We start from the raw sequence: 21,845 nt of genomic DNA, 5'->3' as shown, positions 1-21,845 counted from the left end.
AAATATCTAAGAAGCTGAAGTTTTATAAAAGAACCCCCTTTTTAACCCATGTTTTGCAAAAGAACCCCCAGTTTACTTATTTATTACACAAAACTAATATTAAACTGTTTTTGAATATTGCATTTTTGAATTGCTAAACTCCACCCTGGGACTTTATGGTGAAAGGCGAGCAAGAAATTGAAATCATCATCATCCAATGTTGCCTTTAACACAAGGCAATGATGTAGCTCTATGCACCAAATCTCACCTCCAGTTTTCCACCTCTGTTGTTGAAGCAGCCAGTCAGGGTTTTGTCTGTGTAACTGTTCCTGGCCATGTGGTTGAGCTGCGTGTATTTATTAGGCACCTCAGCGTCAAGGCGGTAGGACAGATTGTGCAGGATACAGATGCAGTTCTCCACAGACTAAAACAAAGAAAATGAAATAACCAGTCACTTCTCTCAGTTGTCAGTGCATAAATACTTTACACAGGGCAGGATTCTTTAAAAAAAGACATTGCTGTAAAAATAATTCTGGCAATGTTAACAAGAGTTATATCAGCTGATGAACAAACATTACTCTACGTCTGACTTGTACCTTGTCATCTGGCCGGTTGGCAGCCACACAGTTCTGAGAATAAGCCATTACAGAGTCAATCAGTCCAGGGTGGTTCCTCATGGTTTGACGTCCAACATCTGCAGAACTCAGGTTCCTACAGGGAAGACACATTTTATAAATCAAAGGGAGAAGTAATCAGATCAGTCAAGCACCTCAGTTACTCTTGTTCTGCGCTCACCAGTCTCTCTCTAGTTCTCTTTGATTCAATGAGGGTGAAATTCCCCTATACAGAGAACATGTGGAATATATCGCAGACCTATTCCACAAAATAGATCTGCTCCTAAGCAGAACTATTAGCTTCATGGCAGCTTTCTTTCTAAAGCTAATAGCTGGGATCACAGCTGGGGAATAAATGGTTAAACCTCCCCTCCCCACATGCAGTAGTCCTCAATGAAAATCATCTGCAATATCTACTATTAATTTTTCTTTTTCTTTTTAAGCCCAATATCGGCTGTGTACATATTACTGGCTTAAAACACATCTCAGTCTTTCTTTTGCTCAATTTGGATTAAATATGATTGGGGGGGGACGACACATCAAAATGCTGTATTTCATAAAGAATGGCAGGATAGATACAGGATAGATATGGATTATGGCTAATGTGGAATGTATGCTGCTTCCAAAACCAGTGGTGGGAGCACACTGGGTGCAAAGTAAAAGGGAGAGTGTACACAGCCAGGGTTTCTAATAATGCATTTAGCATTGGGTCTAGCTTGGTCCCAAAAGTTGCATATGCTGAGAGAAACAGGGTGATTTAATATTAGCTGATTCTAATCATTTAAATAACTATTCAAAAATAATGTTTTTAAGGGGGTGAATATAATATCTGAAAGTTCATTAATCCAAGTACAGTGGTACCTTGGTTCTCAAACGCCTTGGTACTCAAACACCTTGGTTCTCAAACGCCAAAAACCGAGAAGTAAGTGTTCCGGTTTTCAGACATTTTTTGGAAGCCGAACATCTGTTGGCTATTGTTTCCGGGGCACCTGCACCTTGGTTTTCAAACATTTTGAAAGTCAAACAGATTCTGGAATGGATTAAGTTTGGCACTTTTGTTTTTGCTATTTATTTTGTGTTTTTGTTTTTGAGGCTTTTTCCGTTAATTTGTTTTTGCGACTGTGTGGAACCCAGTTCAACTACTGATTGATTGATTGATTGATTGATTGTGTGACTAAGGAAATAGATAAAAGCCCCCCATCCAAACAATGACTATCATTAGTGCAGGTAAGAAAAAATAATAATTTTAATTTTTATCATCTACAATACTGTCTTATTTATTTTATAGTACAGTACATTGATTATTGCTTTCATTTTATGGATCAGTGGTCTCATTATATAGTAAAATTCATGTTATAATTGCTGTTTTAGGGGTTGTTTTTAAAAGTCTGGAACGGATTAATCCATTTTGCATTACTTTCTATGGGAAAGCACGCCTTGGTTTTGGAATGCTTTGGTTTTGGAACGGACTTCTGGAATGGATTAAGTTTGAGAACCAAGGTACCACTGTACTTAATTTAACAATTCTGGTCAGTTTTCCAGGGGTTGCAAGGGAGTCTGAGAACTTTCCCCTTTCAATAGCTCAAACTCATTTCCTTTTGCTCAGCTACACTACCATTAAGTCTGATGCCTGCCAAGTTTCATAACACAACTATTAAGACGAAACAATATTTCAAAATGTTTGAGGGCAAATGCAAATATTTTGTTTGATCAAAGGAAATAGTGCTGTTTGGATGGTTATAGCTAACGTCTTCAAGACACTGGTTTTTCTCACATGAGGCTTACTTCACAATACTGCATCAAGATGCTGAGATATTTTTTTTAACAGAGACCATTTCTGATACACAAACAAGCCCTAACTAGTTTTAAGATCACTATGGATTTTACTGTTTCCCCTTCAGACTCCAAAGGTTTGAAGATATGGAGCTTTGAATGCTTGTACAGTGAGTTTACAAGCTGCTTATATCAGCGTGTTAGACCCCTGGACCAAGAAAGCTGCAGTCGCTGATGCAGTTCATCTTTTTCATTTCAGGAAACAATGGTACTTTTAGTTCATGTGTGTGCTTGAGGCGTGAACTGCTGCTGCTCAATCTCCTAAGGGTGAACTTCTAATTGTGTAGCTGTTCCATTGGCTCATTCAGTGATTCTCATATGCCGAGCATTGCTGGAGATCAGTAAGAGAAACTGCAAGTCAGGACTAATACGTTCATGCCAAGGAGTTTGATAGCTTTTCCTAAGCATGAATAAAACTATTGCATGCCAACTAAGAGGCTTCCTAGAGTTTAAAAGGGGGTGGTTGTAGAGGACTAGGGAATCTAATGAAGAAAACCAATATGGAGGGCAATTCAAAGGAAAGTCATTGCCAGAGGCAGTCATTAAAATTCAATGAGGAGCAAGCAGAAGGTTTGTGTGTTTTTTAACATGCAGGTGAAGAACGTTTGGTCAGAGTGCCAGCACACACCTGGCACCTGCGCCTCCAGTCTTTATGCATACAACAAAAATACATGTAGATGACTGCAATGAGAATGGTTGAGAAGCTTCATTTTGTGCAGAATCGGACAGTGCTTGATGCAAACTTAAAGGAACTTCACTGTCTGTCAATTTAAAGGCTGGCACTTAACCTTTTAACCTTTACAACCTGAAATAGCTTTGTGCTCAAACTACCACACTTCACATGCTTATCAATGATACTGGGAATCTGCATCTACTGGGCCTGAAATCTCTGAGTCCAGTCCCTATATAGCTCTATTTTCATTCTGGTTTGTTACTAGAATAGGCAACCAAAAGCAGTGAATCAATGCCCTTCTAAAAATAACCACTTTCATTGGAATTTTGGCTTACAATTCCAAGTCTTTTTCAGACATGGAGCTCTACAATGGATTGCTCTACCCAGCATGGTATGCCTGGTATATATTGAATTTTAAGTGACAAGCAAAAAGCTTTCAATTCACCCAAGCTTTTAAAAATTTCTTTTATTTTAAATTTTTAAACTTCAAATCCCACTACTGGAATGTGAAATGCTTGCAACATTCTAGTGACTTTTGGGGTTGTCCCAATTATAGACAATTTCTGAGAGTTTACTGTTGACCAATATGGCTATTCTTTGTTTCTTAAAATTGGACTCTTAATTGCACTTTCATGCATTATTTGTTTTGTTGCTTTAATTTTTGTATACTGACTTGAAATCATTGATAAAAGACAGTATATCAACATTCTAAATTACATACATAACATAAATGCAAAAGGGCCTTTTTGATAATATTTGCCAGACAAGCAGAATGCACCTCAGTTTTTTCAATATGATCAAAATATTAATATGTCTGTTGACCTACCTCAGACACCCAGTGGCATTGAAGAATACCTCTGGGTCAATAATTTCTCTTGATCTAGTACTAACACCATCAGACCAGCCAGAAAAAGGAATAATAACACGATCAGTCAGAACAGGAAGAGCTTCATGAATTAAATCTTCTTTCAGTTCATCTGTGGACGATAAGTTCCAGAGCAATCCTGGAAAGCAAATACATGAGACACATTGCTATAGCTTCCTGTCATTCTCATTTAGATTCATAATAATAATAATTTTATTATTTATATCTGCCTATCTGGCTGGGATTCCCCAGCCACTCTGGGCGGCTCACAGCAGAACATTAAAAACAGAATAAAACTTCAGACATTAAAAACTTCCCTAAATAGGGATTCAAGAGGAAACTGTAAAACTAATAGGTATTCTGAAAGTGAGTCTCCAAATGTTCATGGAAGGCATTCAGGCTACAGTCATGTTAAAATAAATTCTACCTGCCTCACTGCCTGCTTATGAATGATACTGGGAATCTATGTCTCCTGGGCCTGAAATCTCTGATCCCACTTAGCTTTATTTTCGTTCTGGTGTGTTACTGGGATAGGGAAGAAAAAAACCAGGGAACCAAAATATCAGTCTAGAAGATTGCCTTTCCTTTTAACAAACTGGTAGTGTTTCTTTATTAAATTCCAATTTCTCTTCCACTTGCTGCATTAAATGAGAAAGCACCAATACTGAGGTTTTCCAATACAGTGGTACCTCAGTTTACGAACAGTCCTGTTTATGAATTATTCAGTCTACGAACTCCGCAAAACCGGAAGTAGTGTTCCAGTTTGCGACCTTTACCTCGGTCTAAGAATAGAATCCAAACAGTGGAAGGGCACCGGCAGCGGGAGGCCTCGTTAGGGAAAGCGTGCCTCGGTTTAAGAACGATTTCGGTTTAAGAACAGACTTCTGGATTAAGTTTGTAAACAGAGGTAACATTGTATACAAATATATTGAAGTTTAGTCAATTCTAGGTTACCTATATTGAGGGCTTCCACCTGCACAGCAAGACTTCCTCTTCTCTCCCCAATCTGTTCAGGGTTTGGTGGGGAGCACAGGGAGCACACAGAGTGAAGAAAGGGAGGAAGTTCCATTGTGCAGGTATAAATTCTTGCGCTAATGGGACACCTTTGTTGGACACAACCCAATATTTATGCACTAATTCGTATTAGTGATTTACTGTTCCAGTTGCTCCAACATTGTTATAAAAGGGTGGGGGTACCTGTCAGCTGCTTCTGTATCTCTGTGCTCCCAGTCCTTCTCAGGAGGCTCACACATTCTCGGATTCCATTCTGACGGCGGGTTTCTAGCTTGTTGGTTGGATTTCTGAAAACTAAGTTTCGGAGGGCCCCAGCTGCAGCCTGTTGCACATTCTCATCTGGGCTGCGGAGAAGCTCAATAAGCTTGGAAATGCCACCAAGCCGATAGACCTAACAAAGAAGAGATTTAAATGTTTGTTGATCAAAACTGTTTAGAAACCTCTCTTGTTATTTCTGCAGATAGAAAGCATCCATGTTGAAGGTTAACATATGACGTATACTCACTGCAGTGGCAGTTTTAACACTGTTGAACTACTACTGGCTTTACTGTGAATATTCATTCATTTAATTTATTTATTAAATCTGTATACTTCCCCTCATCTGTAGAGCTCAGTGAAGTTCACAGCATAAAAATACAAAATAAAAATACATAATAATATAAACATAATAATCACACGATAAAGAGCATAATAAAAACAAAAATAAAATAATAATGCCCTCCCCCTATATATGTATATGTGCCCCATATGGTAGGTTTTATTGCATGCATAAACTGCTGTTTCCTATTGCACATGATAGCATTAAGAGTTTATAGAGTGTTCCTTGAGGCCCAAAATCTCTTCTTCCTTTAAAATAATGAATGAATGCTTTTGATTGGTTCAAAAGACACCTTGGTGCAGAGGTCACTCACTATACGTGAAGGAAGGAACGCTTTGCTGATGAGTCAGGGCAGTTTCTGCAATTCAGCAGTTCAGGTGATAGCAGTCTAGGTTCCAACATGCCATGTACTGTAGGGAAAAGGGTGTGCTCTTGTTCGTTGACTGCTGAAAACTCTGGTCTAGACCTCACTTGGTTCAATGACCCTTGTACAATATTATTTGAAAAGGTGAAAGCGAGACTGGAAAGCTTATGTGTTAAAGAGGAAATGGGTGCTGCTCTAGGATAGCCAGTCTAGTCATGATGTAGAAAGTAAATATAAACGAATGGTTTATTGTAAATTGTTTAAGTTGTTGGACAGGCAATTAATCAGGATCACTGCCCTGATATTTTATGACATGGCACTATAGAAATACTTTTTATAAATAAAAAATAATTCGGAATAAGTGCTTTCCTACTGGTCATAATTATTCCTCAAAATACTTTTTATCTCGCTCCTTCCATTGCCTAGTGGATAGGCATTATTGTTTGATATTAGAGCAAATTATATGTCCCAAATAGGTATTTTTCCAAATTTATTTGCCCTCATTGCAAGTTTGTTATTCAGTAAAGTATCATTTTTGTTAATGGCATGATAATATGAACAATAATATTAACTGGATCCTGGCTTGCACCCAGCTTTGGCTAATGGGGATGCAGGCTGGGGACTTGGGCTGTGCCAGGGAGTGGAGCCAACAGAGCAGGTAGGCTTCCCTCGGATCTACCCCTTGCCCATTTAAGCAACTCACACCTGGGGCACTACCTGTTTGTTCCTTTACCGGGTTTCCCCCCCTGCCCACCCACCCTCAGTTTAAGCTTATAGTCAATAACTTTGCTGTGGCTATGGTGGTTGCTGTTCTTTAAGAGGGCCGGGTAGGAATAAGCGCACCGGGCTAACTGTCACTGACCCAGCAGTTTTGCCTACCTCATAGCAATCGTCACAACTGGTTGGGCATTGGGTCAATTCTTTGTTTTGGATGGAGGGGAGGTTGTAGTCTCCATCTGCCCCTCCAAACACTGGGGTATCCCGTTAAAGGGATCTGGGGGGAATGGCCATGTCTGCATGCCCAGGTGGGGGCCAGGGCCGAAGGCACTCTCCCAGACGGTGGTCCCTGAAGGGGTCACCCTATTTGATGTAAATCTTAGGAACCCCCGTCTGGATTGGCCACACGTCACTTCCAGTATTTGGGCTGGAAGTATTTTGATTGCCCCATGCCCAAGCCAAACCTCTTTCACCTGTAAAGTTGTGGTGTGTTTCAACCCGGAAACCAGCCTCCCTGGTCTCTTATTTGCATGGGGTGGGGTGGGGGAACCCAATGCCTGGTCCTGAAAGTCAAATATTTGTCTGACAGCTTTCTTTCATAGAACCTTAGAGTTGGAAGGGACCCCAAGGGTCATCTAGTCCAAGCCCCTGCAGTGCAGAAATCTCAACTAAAGCATCCATGACAGATGGCCACCCAGCCTCTGTTTAAAAACCTCCAAGGAAGGAGAGTCCACCACCTCTTGTGAGAGTCTGTTCCACAGGGGATCAGCTCTTACTTTCAGAAAGTTTTTTCCGAATGTCTAGCCAGAATCTCCTTTCTTGAAACTTGAAGCCATTGGTTCAAGTCCTACCCTCCAGAGCAGGGGAAAACAAGCATACTCCCTCCTCCATGTGACAACCCTTAAGATATTTGAAGGAAGCTATCATATCTCCTCTCAGCCTCCTCTTTTCCAGGCTAAACATACCCAGCTCCTTCAAACGCTCCTCATAAGGCTTAGTTTCCAGACCCTTGATCATCTTGGTCACCCTCCTCGGCACACGTTCCAGCTCATCAACATCCTTCTTAAATTGTGATGCCCAGAATTGGACACAGTATTCCAAGTGTGGTCAGTGAGAATTTCAGAACTGGATAACAAATTTGTTCTGAAGGAGCTGAATTTTGATACATTTATGGGATTTGACTGATGCATGCTAACGCTGGTGCTGTTTTAGAATTCAAATACTCAAAATGAAAGTTTTCTCAATTGAATTTGTAATTCTGACACACTTCTTGAAAACATAAATTTAAAACAACTATATTTCAATTATCATTACCTGGAAATAACCCAAAAAAACATAATCACTCATATGCATCTGCATCAATTCAAATAACCACATCTGAACCTATGCCAAGAATTTTGAAGTCAGATGCTGATGCTCTGAACAGTTGTATGTTTGGAAGTTTAAACATAAATTATTTGCAGAGAAGTAGAGCTTTGTGTGTGCCTAATAACTACCCAAAAAGCGCACCCAATGCACTAATGGTGAAGCCCCCTTTATACCCCTAGTATTACCTCTTAGTGTTGAATGGATAAGATACCTCTTCCCAATCTGACTTCCTCTTCTTTCTGGTGGAGCTACAGGAAACATGAGTCCTGACATAATTCCACACATTAAAGCATCTCCTACAAAGCACACACAGCTGAAGTAGTGAGGAATAACTTTACCTCTTGCTTGGCAGATTCATCTTGAAAACAAGTGTGCTGCAGGTAGTAAGCCCCCATGGCATGGTACTTCTCATCTGAAGAACACAGGAACTGGATGGCTTTCTGAATAGTCATTGCTCCATAATCCATCTCATCATTAACTATTCTAAACATAAAAAAAGAAAGGGGAAGGAAATGTCATTCACTGTGAGGCAGATTCCTAGCAGTTTAATAGCAAAATAGTGGAAGAACTAAAAATGAGTTACATCCCCTTCTTATCTAGGTGACAAGTATCAACAGGGAAGTACAGGAACTCTGAACAGTGCATAAATCCCACCATTTGAGCTATGTAAACACTATCTATCAACCAAAAAGTTGTAAATATACAACATTAAGATTAAAATAACAAGATTACACTAAAGTTAAGCTTCTAGCTACCTCCTTGCTCAATAAAACCATCCCACCATCTCTTCTGTACCATATTGAATGGACACCACTTCCCATAATGTAAAATCAGGCATAGGTAAACTCCAGCCCTCCAGATGTTTGGGACTACAACTCCCATCATCCGTGACCACTGGTCCTGTTAGCTAGGGGTGATGGGAATTGTAGTCCCAAACATCTGGAGGGCCGGAGTTTGCCTATGCCTGATGTAAATGATTCACCTAAATTAAAGGGTCAAAACCTTTATCCCATCCTCATCCCTTTTAGCCATAATCCAACCTCATTTCCTCTTCAGTTTCTATTTTAGCATAAAATTGTCCTGTCACTCTCTTCTACCCACCCACCTAACTAGACCCCAGTATAGAAGTTATCCAACTGGATAGCAGACTAAGTCAGGGAAAGGACCAAGTGAACAATCTTCTAAGACATCTGGCTTAAAGGTAAAGGTAAAGGTACCCCTGCCCGTATGGGCCAGTCTTGACAGACTCTAGGGTTGTGCGCTCATCTCACTCTAGAGGCCGGGAGCCAGCGCTGTCCGCAGACACTTCCGGGTCACGTGGTCAGCGTGACAAAGCCGCATCTGGCGAGCCAGCGCAGCACACGGAAACGCCGTTTACCTTCCCGCCAGTAAGCAGTCCCTATTTATCTACTTGCACCCGGGGGTGCTTTCGAACTGCTAGGTTGGCAGGCGCTGGGACCGAAAGACGGGAGCTCACCCCGCCGTGGGGATTCGAACCGCCGACCATGCGATCGGCAAGTCCTAGGCGCTGAGGTTTTACCCACAGCGCCACCCGCGTCCCTTATATACACATCTGGCTTTTTTGACATTTTGACATCTGGCTTAGAAGCCAGCAAATTGCAGCAATGCAAATTTACCTCATTCTAAATAATAATAATAATAATAATAATAATAATAATAATAATAATAATATATTTATACCCCACCCATCTGGCTGAGTTTCCCCAGCCACTCTGGGCGGCTCCCAATCTAGTGTTATGGTCCCAAAGTACTTTCTACCACCCAAGAGTTGGGTAGCATAGGATAATTCCGTATCAATACAATTGTTATAAGCAGTGCTTATAGGAAAAAGGGTGCTGGTACTCACCATGAAGTTGTCATAATAAGTGCCACACTTTTAACATTTGTTGGGGGGGGCGGAGAATATGCCAGTATTGCATACCCTTGAGTACCCCAAGAAAAAAAGCCATGGCTGTATGCCTGTAGACCTTGGAAATGTGAACGTACATAGCTACATACTTAAGTTATTTTGTCTTGGAGTTTTGACTAGGAGCTGCAGCATGGCACCACAGATAGCACAGTGTACTCATACAAAACTTATTTACATCTGCCACATGCAAAACCAGCTGCCAAGTTCTGCACTACAAGTGCATATGGAAGATCACAGGCGAATCTCTTTTTTCTTCAGGTGAATCTCAAATTACCAGTTGTGATTCCTTTTTTAATAATCTTTTTTGGACTGGAAGCATTGGTATCCCATCAAAGGGATTCGGGGTGGAGGTGCTTCTGTCCAGGCACCCAGATGGATGCTGACAGGTCAGGTGATCACAGGTGGGGTTACCCTGATTTGGTGTGTGTCATAGGGTGGTTCGTAACCTTGGTTAACCCTGCCAAAATAATCAACCAGCAACTGGGCTGGTTGAACCAGGTTACACACCCAATGCCTGCACCCAAAACCTGTTGACATCTGTAATCAATAAAGTTGTGACCTGTATAAATCTCAAGCGGTTTTCCTGTGTTTATTGCAATTCTACAAGGCTTGGGGCTGACCACCCACAGCTTCACTGCGCCTGGGGCCCACAACCATCTATTCAGTCTTAGGCAAGTCTTAAAATAGGTAATGAGGAAAAAAACAAAATGTTTTTCTGCTCAATCCTGATAAAATATTCAAACTAGAAATAATTCTATAAGCATGTTGATTAACTGATGGAGCTGGAATATCAGAGCAAATGTTTGGCATACTTAGGTGTAGCAATCCATCCTGGAATGTTTTACACCCAGAGATAAATCAATTCTCAAGTCTCAACTGATAACCATTCTCAGTCCTCAGCCTGTCCCAAATTTGTAGGTACACAGTGCTCTATTATGCAATGTGCCACTTAGTAGGTTTTCAGGACACCAGGAATAACTATGAACATGCATCGGAACATTTTGCAAAAACAAAACAAAACCAAAAACCCTAGAAAATTTACCTAATGATCATTGCACCAAGCCCCTGTTTCTGGTTTAAGTCTCATTGTTTCATAAAAAAGCACAATCCCTTACCATTTCTGCAGTTTAGGCAAATTAACATGTTTTATTTGAAAGCAAAAACTAAGGGCTTTCCTACCAAGTAAGAAAGTTATTTTCCAATAGAATTTTCTTCTACAAGCCACTACACATTCATATCCTAGAACCACTTTGCTTCCTCTATTGTGAATATAGCAATTACATAAATGTTTAGTAAATATAACAAATAGGGCAGCCTCTCAGTTTAGACATGATCTTTCACAGTTATCCATCTCTGCACCTCTCCTCCTTCTGTGTTCATAAACAGGGGGTGGGGGGGGAATGTGGTTGCAGGATGACCAGGGACTGACAAGCTTTGTTCTGGACACACTCCATGTGAAGTGACTTTGCCCAGCAGTGCATGGCCTAGAGAGCAGTGAAAAGGGTGGAATTTCACCCCCACACCAGGGCTCTTGCACAGTCTTGCAGGAGGGATCCTCCTGTGGGATCTCAAGAGAGAAGGATGGGGTCAGAGGTTTTTCAAGGCCATGTCGACCTGTGAATTACCCACCCTGGGATTAGAAGCAGAGGCAGATTTAGGGGAGTTTGACCAGTTCAGTTGCAATGGGCATGGAGCTTTAGGGATGTCACCAAAGACACCACAACTATTATTTGGAATGGAATGAGAGTGGACTCTGCAGAACCAAGAGCAGCTGGCCCATCTCTCCCACTTGTCCTACCTGCCAGATTATTTAAAAACAGTTTTCAATTTGAAGATTCTGTTTCCAGAGGCCTATAGGTTACAGAAGCTGTTTCCCTTGGAGAAAGAATTGGCATTACCAGTGGCATCAAATCCTCTCCAAATTAGATATTGGACTGAATTTTCAAGTTCTACAGTGCTTCAGAACCATGCAGATAGTCTCAATTCTAGAAAGGAGACAACTCCCCAACAAGAACAAGTTCAACTGGCAAGAAGATTCAGCAACCAGGCCCAGTGCTTCAAGACAGACAACTCCCAAATCTGAACCAGTTCTGCAAGGTGAACCACACCCTATCAGGAAAGGTGCTACAAAGAGACCACTCCTGAGAGACATTTGGCAGAGGACAGTGTTTCTCACTCAACAGTTACGGTGCTGATGAATCTTCATGAGCTGAAATGGCTCTCATTTTTTAAAAGCTCTATAATAAACCAGGTCTGTAATAATATTTTCAATGGTAACTAGTCTTTTCTTAGGGAGAAGTTTGGGCAGGGCAACTAATTTGACACTCCAGAGTGGCAGAATCTCCTCCTCACACACCCAAAAGAGTCCTGAGTGGTGCTATAGAGACTAACACATTTATTATGACATAGACTTTTGTGGACTAATATCCACTTTGCCATAAGTCTGAAGTGCTATCCTAAGTTAGCAGATATGCAGCAGCCCATACTTGTCTGCTTAGGATAACACTTCAGGCCTCTGAAGAAGTGGACTCTAGTTCATAGAAGCTTGTGCCATTTTCTGTTCTTTAAAGGCGCAACAATACTTTTTGTAATTTTAAGCTAAAGTTCCATAGGGTTCCAAACCATTTTTCTGGATTCCATGTCACATGCCTCAAAATTATTATTATTATTATTATTTAATACTACTACTACTACTACTACTACTAATAGTAGTAGTAGTAGTAGTAATAATAGTAGTAGTAGTAGTAGTAGTAGTAGTAGTAGTAATAATAATAATAATAATAATAATAATATACTGCCCTATACCCGCAAGTCTCAGGACAGTTCATAGAATAAATCTAACTGAAGGGTCAATACATCAGTTTTCACTGGAATTTTCTTTACTCCAAAGCTTAAGACATTTAAAAGTTACCACTAGTAGGCTAAACTAATTACTTGAACCTCACTTAAACCTTTAGTTCATAACTCTTTACTTGGGAAGAACAGATAGAGAAGAGGCATATGTTATTGGTGCTGAATATCTGACTGCCATTATTAGTGTCACAGACAAATGATCTGTTAAATGTGGTGTCAAGTTAGATTCTTTAACATGGAATTCTTCCTTTCCAACTGAGATCCAAACAGTGCAATCCTATGAATGGTTACTTAGAAGCTCCATTGTGTCTAGTCCAACTTGTTTAGGATTGCAAACTAAATGGCTCAAGTCTTGATTCATGCAAACCCCATCAAAAAATCAGAAGGAAAAACACCAGAATAAGGTTCTGACTGGATTCAGAATTGGCAAACCTGCAGACCATGAAGAAGAAATCACAAGTTAAGCAGAAAGGACACACATGAGAACTTACTTTGAGTTAACCTGTCCATAGACTGCATCCTGCTTGCTGCTAGCAACAGGCTGTACATAGACCATGCTGGCAGAGGTGCAAGAGGGGCTGCGGACTGGAACTACTTTGTTTGGCCTTGTTGCAGTTGTAATTCCATGCTGGTTGTTGCTTGTGCTGTTGTAGAGGCTATGACGATGCATACTGGTCTTGTGACTCACACGGCTTCCACTCTGGTTTCTCCTCAGCGTGCCTCTTGGAGGGTCATAGTAGAGGTCTGGCTCACTCCGGCTACTCTTCATAGTCTGCACAAGGCAGTAATCACTGCCAGGAACAGTTGGGCTACAGACCTTGTTGTAATTCCGGCTGCCCCAGCCGTCCATTTGGCTGTAGGAGCTGTAGCGTTTGTTCTCGGCTTCTCTTTTGAGGGTTCCATTGTACAGCTGAGGGAGATTGGGGAGAGGGAGAAGGGGAAGAATAGGAAATACAAGGATCAAAGTTAGAATTTCGCTTGCTTTACAAAGACCACTTAGATCCCTGAGAGGTACTGAGCACCATGTCCAATGAAAGTAGAGTGGCCATGTGCTCTTACACTGGACAACCTTCCATTCGAAGGGCTGTCCAGTCCAAGCCCAGCTTAAAGATGAAGTACCCTAAGAAGGCAAAGCAGGGGCCTTGACGTTGCCCATCAACAGTTACTACTTGTCAGCACACTGATCAGTATTCCGCTCTATGTGCTTCTATTTAAATCAGAATGTCTATTTTTCAAAAATAAAAATAAAAATGCATCTCTATACAAAAAATATCCTATGCAAATTTTATGTATTTCCTTTATCTGGGGGATGCATAAGTAAACACCCTAATTGAAAGTAGCATTCCACTCATTACCTTTGATATGAAGAATGAATGAGCCATGTTCAGTAGAAGCAGTAACAGCCCAAGACATTTTGCTACCTGAAGCAAAGTCCACATGGCATACCCATCACCAATATTTGGGCCAAGATTTTTTTTAAGACTTTCTGCACCATATAGGAGGCACTCTTTTTCTGCCACACCCCACCAGTGCTGCTTTATGGAGCCATAGCCAGATCTACAGTCCTCCTACTCATGGAAGCTATAGTGAAAGGGGCAGGGAGCAGGATGGTCAGGCCTGAATCAGGCTGGTGCAGCAATGGGGCCTGGATTGGGCCCAGTACAGCTGTGCCTGGCTCATCCTCACAGGTGAAACACCCCTTTAAGGATACCGCAAAGCCTTCCATGAGACTGGTGGCCATGGTGCACCTCCTAATCCAACACACAAACACACATCTGATAGAAGGTTGCTCTGGACGAAACCAATTCCTGCCTTCATCTAGTCTCATAATGGTTCTGCCTAAAGCAAGTCATTTCACATTGCTGGTGAATTTCACTCTACTCAGCACCCCTCAGGATTTTTCTCATCACAGCGTTACACATTAATATGAACCGAGTGTATTTTTACCCCTCCGCTCTCAACCACAAAGTAGAGGGGAAAGGACAAAAAGTGCAAATAAAATAGAGAATTGCAACCACAAGGCCAGAGCTGTCTCAGCAATTCAGTGCAGCAATCTAAGAACTTCCTAATAAATTCTCATTTTCCCCCCACCTCACTGAGGCTTTTTGCATCTACTTAATGAACATATATTCAGAAATTTGGATTTGTGAAGAATCTCAAGTATGTCCTGGCCTACAGTGTAAACTTGTTGAACCATCTCAAAGACTGGAGTATCTCTAACCCTCTCTGGCAAAGTAACTCTCTTAAGAGAAGGAGAGAGACTGTGAAACACCTTAGTATGGCTTCATTCGGTCCAAGGCTTTTTGTGTGCTCATTTGAAGGTTACTCTTTTACCACACATTTCAAGCAGAATGTACATCCATATATCCATGTAACAATAGCAACTTCAGTAATTTGTGCCTGAGCTTGCTTTTCCTTCCTCTCCCCCACCCCCCTTTTCTCCATGTATCATGTCCTTTTAGATGGTGAGCCTGAGGGCAGGGACCTACTACAGATATTTGTAAGCTGCTCCAAGAGGCATTTTACCTAAAGGGTGGGTTTTAGAAATGCAATAAATAAATAGCCAAACCAGAATGTGCAGCAGCATCCCATGGTGTTTACTCAGGATAAGTAAATCCCACTGTATTCACTAGGATTTTTGCTTTCAGTTAGCACACATATTAAGGCTAGATCTAGACACATCAAAGAAGCGTTTCAGTTAAATGCATTGTAAACTCATACAGGGAAATCCAGTAGGGAAAGACAGGACTCCACAGTGCCATCTGGTGTCACAGTTTTATATCACACCGCTTTTTCTTTACTAATCTAGCTGAATCCTAAGTGTCTGTGAGACAGCTGCTAATTATGTCCTTAACATGATGTGTTCAACCAAAGTGTTAATGTCATAACTTCTGAGTTTATTTTTTAAGCATGCACACCAGTTTTGCTCTACTGCTGGCTTCCTCAACCTCGGCCCTCCAGATGTTTTTGGCCTAGAACTCCCATGATCCCCAGCTAGCAGGACCAGTGGTCAGGGATGATGGGAATTGTAGTTTCAAAACATCTGGAGGGCCAAGGCTGAGGAAACATGCTTTACTGGATCACTGGGATTCAGTGGATTCTCTGAGACCTTCTCCCTTGTGTAGAGTACTATTCCAGTTAAAATGCACCCAAATTTATGCCTTAGTCTTCCAAACTCAGGGAAGCGTTTTGCTGACACAAAGCTTGCCCTGACAGGAATGTGTCCTTGTTGGAGACAGAACATTTTCCTTTCCTGTTAAACGTGAGAAGCTATGGCCCTCTCCTGTCCATCTTACTGAGAGACCATCTGCTATCTGACATGGCAGAAAAAAAGAAAAGAAAGCTGAAGAGCAAAAGTAGATCTATGCTTTCAGTATAAAATAGCAAACTGCAATGCTGTCTATTCAAAAACAAACCATCAGCTAGAATCTTGGGAAAGAACAAGATGCAGAACCTTGGAGCCTGTGATATCAGGGTTCACCTTATAGCAAAATTCAAACATTGGTTTTGATAATGAGCTTCTTTTAACACCATAGAAGCTGTTTTTCCACATCTCTGCAGGATAAATCTTGTGCATCTCACTCCACCCAAGCTGTGCTTGCATTGACTTGTTTCTAAGAACTTGTTTAGCAGAAAGGTGTCTTCCCAGAGCTAATAACTTGGCATCCACAGCTCCCAAGCTTCACTGGGAAGAAGAACATGTTAACAGCTCAATAGCACAGAAAAGGAGCCTGCCATTCCAAAATTCAGGATACCCCCCCTTGATAATTCATTCTCATAAACACATCGAAATGAACAGTGTACAAACACATTTGTGCACAAACGTCTTTTTTGTTTGTTCTCCTTCCAGACACTTGATGTGAATAAATGCAAAAGAAAACAGAAGCCTTACATAAATAATATGTTAAGTCTTTAATGGAAAGATAATAGCTAGCTTTTGTTAGCTGCAATTGCCCCAGGGACTCAACGTCTGTGCCAAGTTACTATCTCTCTATTATTCTCTCTTTTGCTGCTATAAAGGTGTATGACTTACTAAAAAAAAAAAAGAGTGTAGCCAAGGTAAGTCTCCAGCCATTCAAGCTAGATCAGACAGCCTTGAACATAGCCCACATAGTTTGAATGCAGCAAATGTCAACACTGGAGCAGCAAATAGCTGATCAAGCTAGCACTCAACTTGAAGTGCAAGAAGTAGAATGATGGAGAAGGGGACTACAATGCCATGTGGAATTTAGTATAACAGCCTTTGGGTATCTCTCATTTAGCCCATACCACCAAGACTGGTCCTGGCAGTTTCCCAGTCTGTGTTTGGATCTGGGATGAGGAATCAGCAGTAGAATTAGCATGGCTGAACCAACACACTTTTTGGCATCCAAGGTGGACCCCAAAATGGTCTTCCTTATCCTGCCAGGGAAGAAAGTGTGAGAGGAGATATACAGCAGGAACAAAGAGTAAGGTTGATAGTGGGATCTGCTGCCTCTATAGATCTTGCCACCTGAGGCAGTCACCTCACCTTTCCTCCTGGGTGGGCTGGCCCTGAGGATCAGCATAGTAGCCCTACCATCATTTGATTTTCTTAAACCAGTATTGAAGAGCCATCTTTTTTCCATAGCCTTTACTGGCTACTGCACATCAAGCTGTGGAAATGGTTCCTGTTTGTCTAGGTATTTGTTGGGTTACTTGTTGCTTTTGTGATGGCTGTTACTGGTGTTATGAAATAGATAACTTCAAATGGTACAAATTATATTTTATTTAATGTCCATATTGTAAAGCACCTGGTGATGTAATTTCCTTGAAAAGTGGGTCATAAATTGTATTTGATCTCATAAATAAATGGTGGGATATCAAAAGCACTAAATCAACACATCTGACACCATCCCAACCCACCTCCACACAAAACAAAACCCTTTATGCAAAGGAAGCTTGAACATGTTGAACCCTTGCAGCTTGACATGAAACAAATATGTTTGGGCATATACTGTATACCTTCCAGACTGGTTAAATGCCAATCCACCCTTTTCAACAAACATTTTGAATAGGCTCAGGTTCTGGCTCCCAACTTTGTGTGCATGCCAAGATCACCAAAAACAAGGAACTAGTGATTCGGTGAAGAGCCTCTCTGCATTCTTCTGCCAAGTCCATTTGCAATTGAGGCTGGCCTGTTAGGTGAAGGGGCACTGCCTCACTAACCTAAGCTTGCCTTCAGCCAGCCCTCCAGCTGCCTGTTTCTACTACAACAACTCTAGGTAATGGCAATGGCTATAACCTTCTTTCTCCTGAGTCCCAGTGTTGTCCCTTGCAGAACTTAGCAGGGACGAGGATGCAGACAAAGACAGAATTAGTTGGCTCTGCCTGTCAATGACTCTGGCTACACCCACTGTTGACCTGCCTGTCCTACCAGTCCCAACGGACCCCAGCACCACTGTCCATTTCCAACAGAAGGTGGCTGCTTTAAGCAAACATCTCTCACCGCTTGAATTATTGAGTACTGCTATGGAAGCAGTCAATGTCAGATCCACTAACAAGTGGCTAACAAGGGCAGTTGGCAGGGGCAAGTTTTTCACATTTGTTTTGGTTACAGATAGGTAGCCGTGTTGGTCTGCCATAGTCAAAACAAAAAAAATTTTTTCCTTCCAGTAGCACCTTAAAGACCAACTAAGTTAGTTCTTGGTATGAGCTTTCGTGTGCATGCACACTTCGTGTATCTGAAGAAGTGTGCATGCACACGAAAGCTCATACCAAGAACTAACTTAGTTGGTCTTTAAGGTGCTACTGGAAGGAAAAAAATTTTTTTGTTTTGACATTTGTTTTGTTTCAGGCTACAGCAGCTGAAAGGCATTAGAATCAGGTTCCTTGGGGGATCCATCATGCTTTGGACCCAGTAGATCCATGGATTCAGTTTTAGTGTGGGTGGTGCTGTGGTCTAAACCACTGAGCCTCTTGGGCTTGCCGATCAGAAGGTCGGTGGTTCGAATCCCTGCGACGGGGTGAGCTCCCGTTGCTTGGTCCCAGCTCCTGCCAACCTAGCAGTTTGAAAGCCCGTCAAAGTGCAAGTAGATCAATAGGTACTGCTCTGGCGGGAAGGTAAATGGAGTTCCTGTGTGCTGCTCTGGTTTCGCTATAGTCATGCTGACCATATGACCTGGAAAAACTGTCTGCGGACAAACGCTGGCTCCCTCACTGTAAAGTGAGATGAGCACCGCAACCCCAGAGTCGTCCGTGACTGGACTTAACTGACAGGCGTCCTTTACCTTTACCTTTTATTGGCTACCATTGATAGTAGCTTCTGCAAACCAGTGGCACTCCTCTCTGATGGCAAAAGTTTATGGGGATTTTAAAATTTTGCTCTAAACTATGACTGGGGCCAAGCAATCCAATGATTCTGCTAATGTATATCAGCAGCTTGTTAATGTCAGCATAACACCAGTGTATCTTAGGATGTCATAGCAATCTAGGTGAAATAGATGGAAAATATATTAATGCCTTATTAATCATCATCCGCATAGTAATAATAATTTGTACAGTACTTTAGTGTTGGATTATCTCAGTAATCCAGGCCTCCACAACTTGCCACTCGCCAAGTCAAATGCAATCTATCTTCCTTTTAAAACATGGTTAATTAAATATATTAACACCCCCATAAGTTAAGTAAGTAGCAATTGTTGTAAATGTTCATATCACCAAAATGATTCACAAAGCACTTAAGTGACATGATAATACATTTATAATTTTTATTGCGTGAGGCTGTGGTCACCAAGAACTTTTCAGAAGTGGATTCCTATCATTCTCCACCCTGTCTAACTGGAGAAAGTGAACCACAACCCACACACACAGACACAGGCACACAGAGACAATTGGAAACTGAATAGGCCAATGGGAGAGACAGGAATTGAACCCACTCATGAGCCTACTTATTAGGTGGTTCCAATTTCTATAGCTAGCAAAGCGATTAGTAGAAAGATAGGAATCGAACAAAAAAACTACAGGTGGTTTAGTTACTTCTAGAGCAGCAGATGGTGTGGAGGTAAAAAAATAAAATTGCACAAACACATTGGGAGGAGGTGTCTCTCAGGCCAGAGGGGAAAGCCAAAGCAATGAAATATGATGGAGTGCCACCCTGAATGATGTATTGTGCACACCCTAGATCCTGCTTGCGAAATGCACTCATTCCAGTCTGTTACACACAACTGGAAGAGAAAAACTTGGATAACAGGTAAAAATAAAATAAAATAAAACAAATAAATTTTCCTCTGGATTTGAAATATTTCTTCCCTTCACTGTTTCATATTTTTCTTTGACACTTTCCCATTTCTTTCAGAAGGCACAGATGTCCAAGTGTCTATTTATTCATTTATTCGTGCATGCATAAAATTTGTTATTTTGTATGCTCTCGTTAATCAATTGATCCAGAGACAGCTTTGTCATAATTTGATGAGGATGTGAAAATGAATTCAGACGTTTCTTCTCACACTCACACATAATTTTTTGGTCATCTTATAGTACAATCTATTGCATACTGCCCTGGTATCCACATGGCAGAATTGTTTAATATACAAAAACAAATAAATAAACACACCTATGTCTGACATATTGTCTGACACTAGCCTCAATCACAGGCAAGTTTAAAAAACCCCAATTTTTGTTCAACTGGCTGGTGTTATGAGAATGCATTTGACTCTGAAATTATCCAGTTCTCTATAAATCTCACTGCAAGGTTACTGGGGGGAAATGTTTCATGCTCAGTACAGATCCTCATTTATCTGTCTGGGTGGTATGATGCTTTAATCCCCAGATAAACAGACGATTCTCCTTCCTTCTCAGCTGGACTGCAAAGAGTTTAGCTCTCAGTGGCGTCCCACGTCACTATTGCAGCTCAGCCAACCAGTTTCAGAGGATTCCCCGATGCAAGCAGTATGGGAAGAAGATTACAAAGATTTCCCTTTCCATCTCTCAGACTTATAATACTGGTGAAACAGGATTACCAGGGACAGCGTTATCATAGTACAATACATTTAGATGATGGCTATTTGAATGTTTTAACAGGATCCACTTTGCAGAGCCATGAAAAACAGCAGCTTTGTAACCTGGCCCGGTCATGGGAAACTCAGACAGCCGTGGATTTAACCAACACCCAACATCTCCCATTATTCTTTCTCTCTCCCACCTCCTTTATTACTTGCACAGCATGATTCTTCTCTCATGTTTGCCTGAATCTGTCTGACTGCAGCATCACCGACTTTGAGTTTATACAGTACATTGTTAGGCGTGCCCTCTGCCATGAGTAGCCTTCGTTCTCCCCAGCCTGTAAATTCGCTCGTTTACAAAAGATTTAACATGCTTCAGCAGTAGTCATTTCCATGACTAATTAAAGAAATATTTCTAATGAAACTAAGAAATACAGAAGCCGAGTGACACGTGTGTGCAATGAGAGAAGATGTTCTCCTGTGAATCTGTCCCTAGTTTACGGAATGTAATACGCGGCAGAGTTTCGGAAAGCAATGATGCCCATTCAGTTAGCTTTATAGGAAGCAGAGAAACAGCTTGAAGCCAGTTTTCACATTGAATTTGGGAGACAAGAGAGTGTGCATGCTCACACTATGCTCTGCATACACTTTGTGGCTGTGTGTGAAGAAAATGTCAGTTATGTGTGTTTCATTTTGTAGAAGAGACCAGGGAAAGAAGGCATGATATGCAATCTGTCCTGAGACTTATTGCTGAGCACATGCTGTTGTTGCTGGGAAGGGGAGATCTTATGTTATGTTGTAGACTTCAATATCCCAAAGAGACAAAGCCAACATAAAAAGTTTCATTAATGAGAATGATCAAAGAATTGCTCAGAAGAGAAGGCAGACTAAGGGAGAAACATGGTATGCAGTGGGATGTCCTATTGTCCCATCATCATGCTCTCCAGGATAGGAATTTCCCCCATAGCTGGTGATTATTTAGGCAACCCAGGTTAGTGAAGGATGTGGTTCTTCTCCATTAGGGCAATGAGATTCATCTTTGGAGGGGTGTGTGCTCTCCACCTTCCTTGTTTGTT

General features: G+C 41.4%; 1 protein-coding gene across 1 annotated transcript in view; it reads right to left on the bottom strand.

The window, feature by feature from the left end:
* The window catches only part of PKP1 (plakophilin 1), a 44,131-nt gene that overhangs the window by 5,811 nt on the left and 16,475 nt on the right, over nt 1-21,845 (bottom strand). The window contains exons 3-8 of the mRNA XM_083617415.1: nt 13,300-13,718; nt 8,364-8,508; nt 5,162-5,369; nt 3,926-4,103; nt 576-690; nt 248-403 (exon numbers count right to left, since the gene is read on the bottom strand). Coding sequence (XP_083473541.1) covers nt 248-403; nt 576-690; nt 3,926-4,103; nt 5,162-5,369; nt 8,364-8,508; nt 13,300-13,718 — 1,221 coding nt within the window. The remainder of the gene's footprint in view (nt 1-247; nt 404-575; nt 691-3,925; nt 4,104-5,161; nt 5,370-8,363; nt 8,509-13,299; nt 13,719-21,845) is intronic.

Source organism: Podarcis filfolensis, assembly GCF_964270895.1.
Source record: "Podarcis filfolensis genome assembly, chromosome: 6".
Taxonomy (NCBI): Eukaryota; Metazoa; Chordata; class Lepidosauria; order Squamata; family Lacertidae; genus Podarcis; species Podarcis filfolensis.
Note: the sequence above shows the minus strand (reverse complement) of the source record. Positions and strands in the feature narration are given on the sequence as shown.